Source organism: Leptosomus discolor, unplaced genomic scaffold (assembly GCF_034619465.1).
Source record: "Leptosomus discolor isolate bLepDis1 unplaced genomic scaffold, bLepDis1.hap2 HAP2_SCAFFOLD_93, whole genome shotgun sequence".
NCBI classification, from domain to species: Eukaryota; Metazoa; Chordata; class Aves; order Leptosomiformes; family Leptosomidae; genus Leptosomus; species Leptosomus discolor.
The window spans coordinates 308,070-320,567 of record NW_028237874.1 but is presented as its reverse complement, the minus strand read 5'-3'; the positions used below and the strand labels follow the sequence as shown (position 1 = coordinate 320,567).

The following is a 12,498-nucleotide window of genomic DNA, read 5'->3' as shown; positions in this document are numbered from 1 at the left end:
GGGCTTGGGACATGCAGTAGAGCCAGAGATGTCCCCGCTGGGGCAGTGGGGGTCTGGCCAGGGCTGCTGCCCCCTCCTCTCCTGGGGCAACAGGGCCAGTGCCCTGGCATCCCAGCCCTGCCAGAGCGGATGGCTGCCACCATGGCAGGGTGGCCCTGCCGCAGGAACCTATCTCCAGGCCCCAAGTCAGGCCCTGACCTGGCTCCTTGAATGCGAACGGCATCTTCCTGCTGAAGAACAAGCAAGGAAATGAGAACCACAACTCCTGAGGGGTCTCTCTGAGTGAAGCCTGGGGAAGGCTCCTGCCCACAGACGGGCAGGTATCGGCATACGTCCTCGGATGTCAGAAGGTGCTTTGCAGCCAAAGCAGCTCCCTGGTACCAGCTGCCATGGGGTAGGACAGCACAGCAGGTGTCTCAGGCTGCCCTCGCGACTTGGGCATCCAAAATGCAGAAAACTTTGAAGAATACAGCAATGCCTTTCTGCTTCCCAGCACGGTGCCTGGGATTGAAGCTCCTTCTCCATCTTCAGGCTCAGAAAAAGGAGGAACACAGAGCACTCCCTGGGGCCCACTGGGCCAGATCCACCATCACACACGGGACCTGAAGAGGCCCTGAGCCAAGGAACTGTGCAAACACGATAGAGGGCAGCAGGATGCCCAGGGCAGCCTCCTACCTGCAGCAGAACACCTGTGGGGAAGCAAAGCCTGCCCTTTTGCTCCTACTATTTTCTTTTCATTCCTCAAGAAGAGTTTATTCACAGCTCCTTTGAGCAGCAGGACCTAGGTTTATTCTTCTGTTTCTTAACTGGAGAAGACAAACAGAACTTCTGCTAGAAGTGTCCATGCCAGGCTCCACCACCCCCACCACGCGGAGGGAAGATAAACTAACAAAACCTGCAGAGCCACTAAGCTGCTCTCCCAGCTGGGTGTGAGCAGACTTGGCAGTTACTATAAATACAGGCTAAAGGATAGCACATCCATAAGGGGAGGAAGAGACCATCACCAGGGCTCTCATGGGAGGGTCAGAAAAGAGCTAATTTCAGAAGAGGACAAAAGAGCTTCACCTCATCCTCTGCTCAAGACTTTCCTGGTGGGCTGCAGGGTGAGGTCAAGCACTGCAGACAGAGCCAAATCAGCCTGGCGATACCAGTGCTGGCAGCACCACTGCTCCCCACCCACAGCATGGGGACTCAGGGACACTCTGCCCCTCCAGCCCCTTCCCACTGCTGCAGTGCCAGGACCTCCCACCCACCCCTTGCTGTGCCTTGCCAGGTCTGCAGCCACACCAAGGGCAGAGATACCAAGGAGGAAGGGCACAGGAGGGATCCAGTGCCACAAAGCCAGTGTGCAGGTACAGCCTGCAAATCCCAGCCACCATGAGCCCCCAGCAGAAGTAAGTGCTGGCAGCCATCTGTGCCACAGGGCTCCAGTTGATGGAGCATCCACCCACAGCACATGGCTGAACCGGAGGGATGCAGGCGATGTGAACACAGAGCCCCCAGAGCTGCTCAGCAGGTGTGAATGCAGGGAGTGAGCTGAGCCAGGTTGACTGGCAGAGCTGGTGCATAGATAACACAAATTTGATTAGTGTTCATCAAATATACTATTCGACCATGCTCCCTTATTAATGCTCGAGTCAGGAAGAGTATTTTTAGGTTGTCTAGGGAGATGTCAGACTCAGTGCTGCTGCATTTTTTTATATATATATATTTTTTTACTTCAGTGTTAATTAACACTTGCATCTTGGTCACCTCTGCGGTGAATGCACCCATATTTCCCCCTCTGCCCCACTCTGATTGAGCACAGACTATCTGCTCCACACACACTCCTCCATCTCACCTGCTTCCATTGCCAGGACAGTGATGTTGTGCCACCCTGCCGTCTCCCGGTCCAGCACCTTTCCTGTCACAATGGCACCTGTGTTGGCATCGATGTCAAAGATCCTCTCTGTGTCTGTGCTGCGGTCGATGGCGTACCTGAGACCAAGCAAAAGGGGAAACTGAACAGCTGGATGTGCCAAGCCCAGCCTTGCCACCAGCCCCAGGAGAACAGGGATCTAACACAACAGGCCCTACATCACCGCTCTTGCTTTTCCTCTGACGCAGCATGGTACATGAAGGCCATGCTTCTACCAGGGTGCAAGCCCAGAGCCCTCAAGTAAAATTCAAGTGTGGCTTTTGGTGCATAAAGTGGAACTAAGCACAGACTGTGGACAAGGGGAAAAACCTGCTCTGATGGGAACCTTATGCTAAGGATAGACAGAGCGATACAGAAATGACGGGCTGTAACTCCACTCATGACCCTGGGAAGCTTCTGAGCTATAGGTTCAGGACAAACACCAACCCAAACCGAAGCAGGGTACCCCTGCTCCAGGAGCCCACCTCACCTACCACCCTCTCTCCTGATCCTGCCACAGCACGCACCCAGGTGGGAGACCTGGAAGACAGCTTGGCAGCACATGGGCAGGCTGTGAGCCAGACTGGCAGATACCTCGAACTGCAGCTACAGCAGCTGCAAATGGCAAGGCCTCCTCTTGAATCCAGACTGAGCCTGTGCAGCTGGAGCAAGAACCCTGGCAGCAGTCATGGGCAACTGCCAGCATCCCCCCAATCAACACGGCACATCATCCCCAGCAGCCCTGAGATTTGCCCTAGTTTGGGCTTCCCAATTTCACAGGAGCAGGCTGAGGAGCGCCTCCAGCTCCGACCGGCTCCAGCTGCTCAGCAGAGACCCTTCACACACAGCTCTCCTTCAGGTGCTCCAGTGCTGCCCCAAACAGCTCCCTCTCTAGGCATCCCATCAACAGCCCACCTGCTCCCTGTTCCACCTCTGGTGAGCTTGACTCCCACTTCTTCCCAAAGGGCGAGCCCACAGCTCACGAGAACAGTCAGACGCCCGGGTCTATCCCTACGCCTTAGCCATTGCACCACGAGCCCACACAATCAGTCCCAGCGGCATGTCCTGCATTTCCAACCATTATACACGCGGCACGTGGAACAAAGCAAGCTAACATTAAATCAGGGCACAATTAGGCGTGTGCTCCTTGGAGAAGGGACTGGAAGGGAAGCCCAATCCAGCTGAGGCCCTCGAGCACAGCCATAACAGAAATAACAAACACAGCCACTGCAATCAGAATTAGAAATCCAGAAGGCCTTCAAATCACAAACAATACAGCATAATGTTATTGTGTACAGCATCTTTCATACGCACTGCATCCCAGAGTGCTTTACAGAATTAAATAATACAAGACAGCAAAGAGTACAAAGGATAAGCTACCAAAAGGAGGGCTGTGAATAAATTAAAGCCTTCAGCCACATGTCCAACAACAGAAAGAAGATAAATGTGGGGACAAAGCAAGCTGGAAAGCTGACAAGACAGGACAGTACTGAGACGCCATGTCAGACAAGAGGAGCAGAGCAGGTCAGGCTGGAGGCTAGAGGCACGTTCAGGACAGTGTAGGCACTCCACACGCTGCAGGGCGGCTTTCCCAAGCGCTTGTGTCAAGCCTGGCATAGTCCAGCTGTGGTCTGTGGGTCCATCATGCGCATGGCTCACAGCCGAGGAACACCAGCTCATCTTCTGCGCGCAAGGACGACCACTCTACACAGACGCACTGATGGCCTCCATACCTTTCTGTCCCATGCCCTGGGGGGGAACCAGCTGCAGATGAGTGCGCCTCCTGAGAGGCACCTACCCACAGAGCTGGGCAGCTTTCATGGAGGCATATACAAAGGCACCTCTACACTGTTTCAAGCGTTATATAATACCAGATTACATTTCCTAGCTCTCTCCCTTTCAGACAGACAGGGGAGGAGAGAGGAAATACAAACAGCACTTGCTTGCAGTTAAGGAAAAACGTTCAAAAACCACTGTGTCGCATCTGCGCACATGCACAATCTAGCATGTTCTGCACCGACATGGCTGGCTTCCTCCCCCCTCCTTGCATCCAGAGGTGACGAGGATCTGCCACACAAAGCCAAGTACAAGCCTAGGCATCTCTGAACCAATTGCCAGGGACTTCCTAGCCATCCTGCATTCTCTGCCCCAACTGCCAGCTGGAAACAGAGAGTCTGCAGGCACGTAGCCAGCTCCAGAAGGGACAGTGACACTGTCTTGGCACATACTGCAGTCTCTCATTCACTCTGCGCTCGCTCACTGCAAAGAGAAAGGAGAGCTCTGACCACTCCGACTTGTACATATCAGTCCCATGTACTGCTGGAAGGAGGAACAGAAACCAGGATGACACCACCTAATATCTTTCCAATAACATAATTAATCCATTTGCATAACAACTTCCATTGTTCTCCCACATCACCTGACCTCAAACACATCCTGTCTTCCATTCCACTTTTTAATACTGTTAAGAGTTCAAGATGGTACTTCACTGTCCATATGCCTTCCCTGCTTCTCAGGTAAGCACATGCCTCTTTTGTTCACACTCATGTCACTGCTGCATAAACAGAGATGTCTGCAAAAAATAGGTACACAGAAAAACCCCGTTAGTGATGGGAGACATCACTGAGCCTGGAAACATCTGACATGGGCTGCCTGCATGGCCAGAGGGCAGGAGGCTGGTAGGGGAGCGCTCTGTGTCATGCCACTGGTAACCTTTACTTATGCTTCTAATTGTTTTGCTGCTAAGGTTGTCTTCTGTCACTTCCAAATTGTCTGCTGAGGACTGACTGCCCATACCCTATGGCAGGGCACAAAGCAAACCAGAAATCTGATCCCTTTGTCACCACTGGTACAGAGAGCTGCCACCACAGACACTGCGCCAGGGGAAGGAGACAGAGCTCTGAGCACTGCCTGCATTTGCCACGAAAGCAGAGCTGAGCCTGCTTCTTCGCACTGTGATTTTGGAAATGGCCAGTCCAGGGGGGTCTGTAGCTCTCCATCTGTGCAAAGTGCTGTGGAGGCTCTGGAGCACCAAGCTGGCACTGGAGCTAGAGACTGAGGGGGCACAGGGATGTCCACCCGCCCTGCCAAAGCCACCGCCATAACCCTCTCAGAGCTGCACATCAACCCGCTTCACACGACAGACCTCCCCTTCCAAGAGCTTATGGCTAACCCTGAGCCAGAGCAGCTAGAACAACAAGCAGCCATCCACTGTGCTCCGTTTACATCATTTTGTGCGATACGATCTTTACCAACCAAAGTCCGTGCTGACCACCACAAGCTTCTCCACCTCTAGTAGTCCAGCTTCATCTCCATCCATCCCACTGAAGTCAAATGGTGCTTCTCACCTGGGAAGAGGTAGCAATTAATCCCTGGGTCCTCCAGGTACTCAGAGATAGGACATAGGCTCATTCCTCCTAAAGCTGTCTGGTGCTCCATATCTGGAACTGCAGTCCCCAGCTCTGATTGGTATGCGGACCTTGTAATCCATGTTCCTCTCTTCCTGCTGGCACTGCCTGTTGGTTTGGATGTTAGAAGTGACTGTTTAATTCAGACAGCTTTCTTGGTGCTCATCTTTCTCAGGAATGCATTTCTCAAGCAGTTTGTTTCACTTCTCCCCTGAATGCAACAAGGAGCACATTTTATGCCATGTGTTTTGTTAATAGGGAGCTTTTCAAACACTGTGTGAAAAGCTTTTTGTTGTGTTTGTTTTTTCCTCCTCTCCCTTTTGTGTTAAAGCAGGCTGTAGTTCTTGCTGTGCTGTTGAAGACTATAAAATGCCCATGTCCGACACGTGTCTCCGGATTTGGTGAATGCCAAACAAGAATATCTCCGAGAACCTTAAATCCCAAGCAACATCTTCCCAGTGCTGATAAAGCCTAGAATGCACACAATCAGAGCACAGACTCCCACTGCAGAGAAAAAAAACAAAAGGCCTCCATACAAACAGCCTCACATACACAGACAGTCTGTCACTGTATTACTTCATACAATGGCTCAGCTGAAAAAAAATTGCACTACACGCAGGAAGTGTACAGCTGAAGCCAGAAAGCCAACTGGAAACTAAATACTCTCTGAAAAAGAGTGGTTCCAGCTTTTATAAGGCAACAAACAAGGATATAATAAAATAAAAAGCACCGGTCCTTTAGAAAGGTGTTTCTTCCTGTACCACGGTGAGTTTTCATGTTCCCCCCAAGGATGCATGCAGCCCCTCTGCCATGCTGAACTTCAGCGTGACTCCCTGCTTCACAGCATTGGCACTGGAGGGAAGGTGTCCCTCTCTGAGCAGCCACAAGCTGGGGCTGCTTACCCAGAGAGGTGGGGTGCCCTTTGGGCACCCCACATCCCAGCTTGCCTCCCACCTGGGCGAGTGGCTGCCAGAGGCTCTACATCCATATGCAGCTGGGAGAGGGGCAGTGAGCAGTGCCTCACAGATGCCTCCCAAGAATGGGGGAGTTGGACACCCCTTCAACCCACACATCTTTGTGACAGGTCACTTTGTGGCCCAGCCCGGCTCGTCTGGAAGGGATTTATTCTCACACCAAGCGGCCACATCCTTGTGGGACAAGTGGATCACAGGAGGTTGGGAAGCACCAGGCTAAAATGTGCCTCTAGCAGCTGCTTCAGGCTCAATGGTGCAGCAAGAGCCACACAGCCCTGTTTGTGCTGGCCTGGGGATGAAAACAAAGAGCCAAGGGCATCTCCTTTCCCATTTGGCTAAAAATACTTCCCAAACCTCATTATTGGCAGCCTGGTGTCAGCAGGACCTGGAAACGCTGATAGAGCTGATTTTTGCTCTGCTGTCTCTGGCAATCCTTGCTCTTTCCTGCCTCAAGGGGAGAGTGCATCTCATCATGACAGAAGGTTGTGGCTCTCCTCTCTTTACAGGGCAGAGCCAACACACAGACCAGAGTCCAGGAGACAGCAGCCATTGCAGAAACACAGCCATTGCTCCCACCCCAGCAGACGAGGATCAGGAAGTTACAGGGATCCACTGAACTGTTCATACTGACTTCAAGGAGCCGAGGATCAAATACTGGTCATGCTGTCAGGATCAGTTGCTCTCTAATGTATCAGAGGTGAAGTTCAAGTGCTGGTTTCTTGGGACTGTACTTTGGAGCAGCACACTTGAAACACAAGGTGACTTACTGCTGTCTCCTGCTGACGGGTTAGTGTCACATCCTGGCAGCGTGCTGCAGGATGCTTGTATTAATGTTTGTGCACCACTTTGAAGCTGTGAACAGCTGCCTACATGGCAAAGTATTTCATTAAATTACCTGGCTAGTCAGAGGACAGGAAACCAGAAGCAATCCAACAGCACCTTCCTCCTGCACTGGTGCCACATTGGCGTGACCAATATAAACCTGCAACTCCACTTGGTAAGTGATAAAATGGCAGGGAAGGCTCACCCATCTGCACTCCCCAGGCAAGCGCTAAAGGAGCATCACAAGGGTATGGAGCTGCCACTGCTCATGACAGCAGGCACTTCAAGAACAGAGGAGAGCGAAGAGATGGACAGATAGAGACCAAGTGCCACAGGGGAGCATGGGGAATGCAGGACGAGCTACCTGCCCGGGGATAGCTGGAGGGAGGAAACATACTTGAATGCATCAAGCCTGACAAGGGAAAATTGCAATTCCCAAGCTGCAGCAGATGCCTGGGATCCTGTTAGCTGGGCCCTTGCACGAGGCGTTGCCTTGTCTGGCACTAAGCTTGCTATGAGAGACACTCACATAGCAAAGTTTGGGCTCTAACGCTCTTGCTCATGCGGAGTACTTGGATCCACTTCTCTCTGCCCCAAGTCCCCATCACCTACTGCACAGCAGCAGAAAGCCTCCCTCCACTGCTTTCTTTTGTTCTGTCCGCAAACAATGCAACAAGCTCCACAGGGAAGCAGCACAAAGAACAAGGAGAAACGAGAGTAAGAGCAGTTCTGTTCCCCAGGCCCCTTTCCTAAAATTACAGAACAGAAAATAAGAATCTGTGTTCTGCAGCCCTGCTAGAAACAGTCAAGTGAAAAGGCACGTGCACACACGTACATTCACACAGATGTGCAGAAACACTGCACACACCTGAAAAGCGTAAGCTAACAGCCGTGTGCTTGGGGTGGGCCACAAAGAAGCCAGACATGTAGCCTGAATGGAGAGGGTAGCCACATGACAAGGTGAGTAGAGGTACTCTCAGAATACGTCTAGCAGACAACACAGACTACTGCAAGTGGTGCAATGCTCACATACATAGCTCCTGGCATGACAAGGATGATTTCATTCACATTCACCCCAAAGACAAATTTCAGCATCCAGCTTTGTGACACAACATTCTCTGCTATCTGCCAGGCATCTGCAGGTGGCAGCTTTCCATGGGTAAATTCTTTTCTGAGCTTTCTAAACATCTCAATCTTCATTTCCACGAAGATCAGGAGATATCCCTCACCCCACCTTGAACCAGTGCTTCCCCCGTGGCTGCACAGCACTGGAGCTCAGCACCCCAAGCAGCCATGCAAGGACATCAACGATGTAACTGGGCCTTCCCTGGCCACATTCTCCTCCATCCCACCCCTCTGTCCCTGCTGTGTCCCAGTTTATCACTGCCTGGGATGGGCTCCCTGCAGAGCTCTCAAATGCAAAGCCACTGCTGCTCATTTAAAGCGAGCGGCTGTGCACAAGGTGCCTGCAGCCCTGCTGTCACCTGGCACGAGAACACACATTTCAAGGAAACTTTCCACGCATTGAGGATGTTTTCTGAACACCAGCTTTCCAACCCAACTGCTCGTGACTCAGGCCAGTTGGCAAAGTCAGAAGGCTGCTTTGTGCCTTAGGCAATAACAATTTAACAAGGTAACAATCTCTTTAGCCACAAATTAAATGGAAATAGGAAATGTCCTGTGCAGATAAGCTGCTGCCTGGATTATGTCCCCTGCCCAAATATAAACTCCTCTGATCTTTGATCCTTGTGCACACACACACGGACACACAGCCAAGCTGTGGCTCTGCACCTCCCAAGCCTCACCTCCTTTGTCATCCTTCATCACTGGTCACTTGTCTGGCCTACGTCAGGCACCACTGCAGATGCCTCACTGTCAGCAACACGGACATGCAAGCATCACCCAGCCACCTTCCCCGACACTCCCTTGCCACTCACAAACCCATCACGTGTGAGATGGCTACTCTCGCTTGCCTGTTGCTTGTGCACAGGCTGCTGCTCACTTGCCAGCTGCCTGTCCCATAGGACACACTCATGCCCTGGGCCACATGTACAGCATTTGTCACCTTCGCTGCCCCTCGTCCTCTGCCATCACCTCCCCTCTGCCCCAGCCATGGCCACAAGCGCCCCCAGCCCACGTGTGACCCTTGAATGTGACCCCACACCCACTGCTGGAAGGAAGATGATGTGAAGTTTAGGCAGCTGCTTTACCGGACAGGATGGTTCGCTGTGTCCGGGTCAAGGGCAGTGACCACTCCCACAACAGAGCCAACATGTGCATCCTCCTGAACCTCCATCAGGTTAGAGGGTGGACGAAACTCAGGGGGCTCATCAACGTCCAGCACTGAGACTCGCACGATGGTCTGGTCACGGAACGTGCCCAGGTCCACGAACCGCGGGTCCACGAACTTGTTGAGGGCCTCCACAACGACAGTGTGCACTTTTTTTGACTCATAGTCGAGAGGCTGGGACAAGAAGAGAGGGTTAGGCACACTCGGCCCGAGGAGCCTCCCTGCTGCCCCTTCCTTCACCACCGACATCCGGGCAGCGCTAAAGCCACCGGCTCCCCAGGCAGCGCTGGCAGCTCATGCTCTGCCCTCCCACCAGAAGCACCCACACCAAGGGGGCAGGTGGAGGAGGAAGCCCCCAGTCCACTCCCCCCAGGGTCCCCAGGCCGTGCAGAGTGCAGGCAGCCAGGATTCATGGGAAGACAGCACACTGTGTGCTGCAAGTGAGCAGGTTTTGATCATTAATCATCCTGCTATTATTTCTACAGGGGAGGCAAGCTGAATGCAATGGTCTTGGTGAACAATCATTCTTTCTTGCCTGCATCAAGTGTTTGCTTGATTGTTTTTGCCACCAAAAGCAGACACAAAGTGTTGTTGGTCAGGTATAGGAATTAGGTGGGCATATTTCTCCCCTAAGAGGTGCTATCAATAATGGCCGTAAGCACTGGTCTCCATAGCCCTATGCACGGCTCCACCCATGCACGGCTCACTCCCTCGCTGTGCCCCAGGGAGCCCCCTGCAAAGGCTCCAGCAGGCACTGTGCTGCTGCTCCTTTTCAGCCTTTCCTCCCAGACACAGGTCTGCGTTTTGCCATCCAGACAGAGAAAAGGCAGGTCTCTCCCTGCACCTGCAGGCACAACACCACAACTGCTACTGCTAGAGCAGTGCTCAGAGGAGCATTTATTTCCACTCAAACGCAGCAGCAGGAGTCCCCAAAGCAAAGGGCCCTCCTAGAGATCTGTGCCCTCACTACCCAACCAGCTTTCCTCATCTCTCACCTTCTGTACCGTGATGACAGCCTCTTGGGTATTGCTGTCCGTGGTGACTTTGAACATCTCCACTCCTTCCTCATCCTTCACCTGGTAAGTCATGTCCGTGTTCTCCCCGACATCAGAGTCCTCTGCCTTCACCCTCCCGATGGCAGTGCCCACAGGGGCAGTTTCAACAATGCTGAACTGATACATCTCTGGAGGAGAAAAAGGTACTAGGGTCACTGCTTCTGCATCTGAACCCCCTCCAGCCTGTTACAGCCCTTCACATAACTCCCTGAGGAGGCCCTTGGTCTATGAGGGCTGCCCAAACTCTACCAGTGTCTATAGTCCAGAATGCTCTACCAGGAGAAACACATACCCCAGCCAAAACTAAGGGCTGAGGGAAGATAACTGGGGAGCACTGATGTTTCAGGGTGCTGGGTGAAGTAAGGGCTGATTTCTTTGTACGGACACTGCCCTGCAATCAGTGTCCTCCGATTCTTCACAAACATTACCATTTCTAGTTTCTCGGAGATGCAGCTAAAGAGCTGAGCCTCCTCCAGCTGCAGCACCTTTTCTGGTCTGCCAGCCACGTGCTGCTGGTCTCTGCAGCTGGTGTGCACTGCAGAGATTGTACAGCCCACTCTTTGCAGCAGGATCACCCACCCTCCTTGTTTGGCAAGGGTCCCAGACTAGACACAAGCATGAGCCACAGGCCACTAGCAGTGACTTGGAAAACAGAGCTGTCCTGTGACAAGGCTGCTGTCTGTGAACCGGGCAGTGTCACTGTGCCTCTCGTTGGGGCAGAGCATGCCAAGCTCTGATACAGCAGCCAGAAGGGGCCAGGCCAGCAGCCGACAGCCGAGTCCCTGCCCCAGCTCCCAGGAGGCAGCAGCGCGACAGACCGGGCTGCCTTCTCCTCCAGCACTGCTCAGAGAGGGATCAGGAAAGCGCCAGCTCTGCTCACTCCCAGCGCTAGCAGTAGGCACAGGGGTCTCGTCCAGGGTCCTGGACAGGCTCAGCCAAGGCAGCTGCCTCTCCATCACACTGCCAGGCAGGGACGCCTTCAGACTCAGGCAAAGAGCTGTGCATGCTACAGTACCTCGGTGCTGCCACCCTGCAAGTGGCACGAGCAGCCGGGCTGGCTCACCCTGCAGACTTGTGCCAGGCTGCGCTGGGAGCTGAGCTTCTGTCCCACCACCCACCAGAGGCCTGGACCAGGACAAGGGCCAGTGCTCATCGCCCACTGCTGTCAGAACTTACTCTGAGGGAAGCGTGGTGGGTTGTCATTGACATCGGTGACTACGATGGTGACCGTGGTGGATCCAGATAGGCCACCCAGCTGTCCTGCCATGTCCGTTGCGCGGATCACCACCTCATACCGGTCCTGCGTCTCACGGTCCAGGTCAGCCACAGCTGTCCGGATCACACCTGGAAACCGGCAGGACAGCATGAGCACAGGCAGGTCGCAGAGCATCTGCTGACTCGTGTACGAGGTGAGGCTGGAAGGGGCCACGGGAGATTGCCTAGATCCGGCTCTAAACAGGATCAGCTAGATCTCCCAGCCTCTGCATCTGGCAGATACTGATCCAATACTTCACCAATCTTCGTATGCCCCTGTCTCTTGTATTTGGCAGCCCAGAACCAGACACAGCGCTTGCGTCATCTCACCAGTGCTGAGAAGGGACAGGTCACCTCCCTCAACTGCTGGTGATGCTCTTCCTAACACAGCCACCTGTGCCATAGAAGCATGTTGCTGGCCACAACAAACATCTGCTCGGCCTCAGTGCAAAGAGAGCAAATCCTTTTGCAGCCTTCAGAGAGATCATGTAAGCAAAAGCCGACTGAGGGGAGAAAAGAACAAGCCCAGCGGGTTCTCAGCCAGGCAGAAGCATCCTGAAAACCCACCCCCTGGAGCCCAGGAACGGCCACAGGCCCAACTTGATCCCAGCAAGTCTCTGCAGCTGATTCACAGGCCTGTTGCACGAAAGGTTCCCAACTGTTGCTTCTACTGCGGGCTGCCAGTAGCTCTGACAGGGTTAAACTCCGGTGCAGAAGAGGCTTGTACTTCTCCCCAGGAAGGCTGGGTGAAGGATTGGTGGGGGCCAGAGGCACAGGAGCGAGAGAGGACTCCCAGATG

The 12,498-nt window shown here is 53.3% G+C and overlaps 1 protein-coding gene across 1 annotated transcript in view; it reads right to left on the bottom strand.

Annotated features, from left to right (window-relative positions):
• Nucleotides 1-12,498, bottom strand: part of CDH22 (cadherin 22) — a 55,709-nt gene that overhangs the window by 17,873 nt on the left and 25,338 nt on the right. Inside the window, exons 4-7 of the mRNA XM_086481251.1 lie at nucleotides 11,622-11,789; nucleotides 10,386-10,573; nucleotides 9,311-9,564; nucleotides 1,841-1,977 (exon numbers count right to left, since the gene is read on the bottom strand). Coding sequence (XP_086337377.1) covers nucleotides 1,841-1,977; nucleotides 9,311-9,564; nucleotides 10,386-10,573; nucleotides 11,622-11,789 — 747 coding nt within the window. The remainder of the gene's footprint in view (nucleotides 1-1,840; nucleotides 1,978-9,310; nucleotides 9,565-10,385; nucleotides 10,574-11,621; nucleotides 11,790-12,498) is intronic.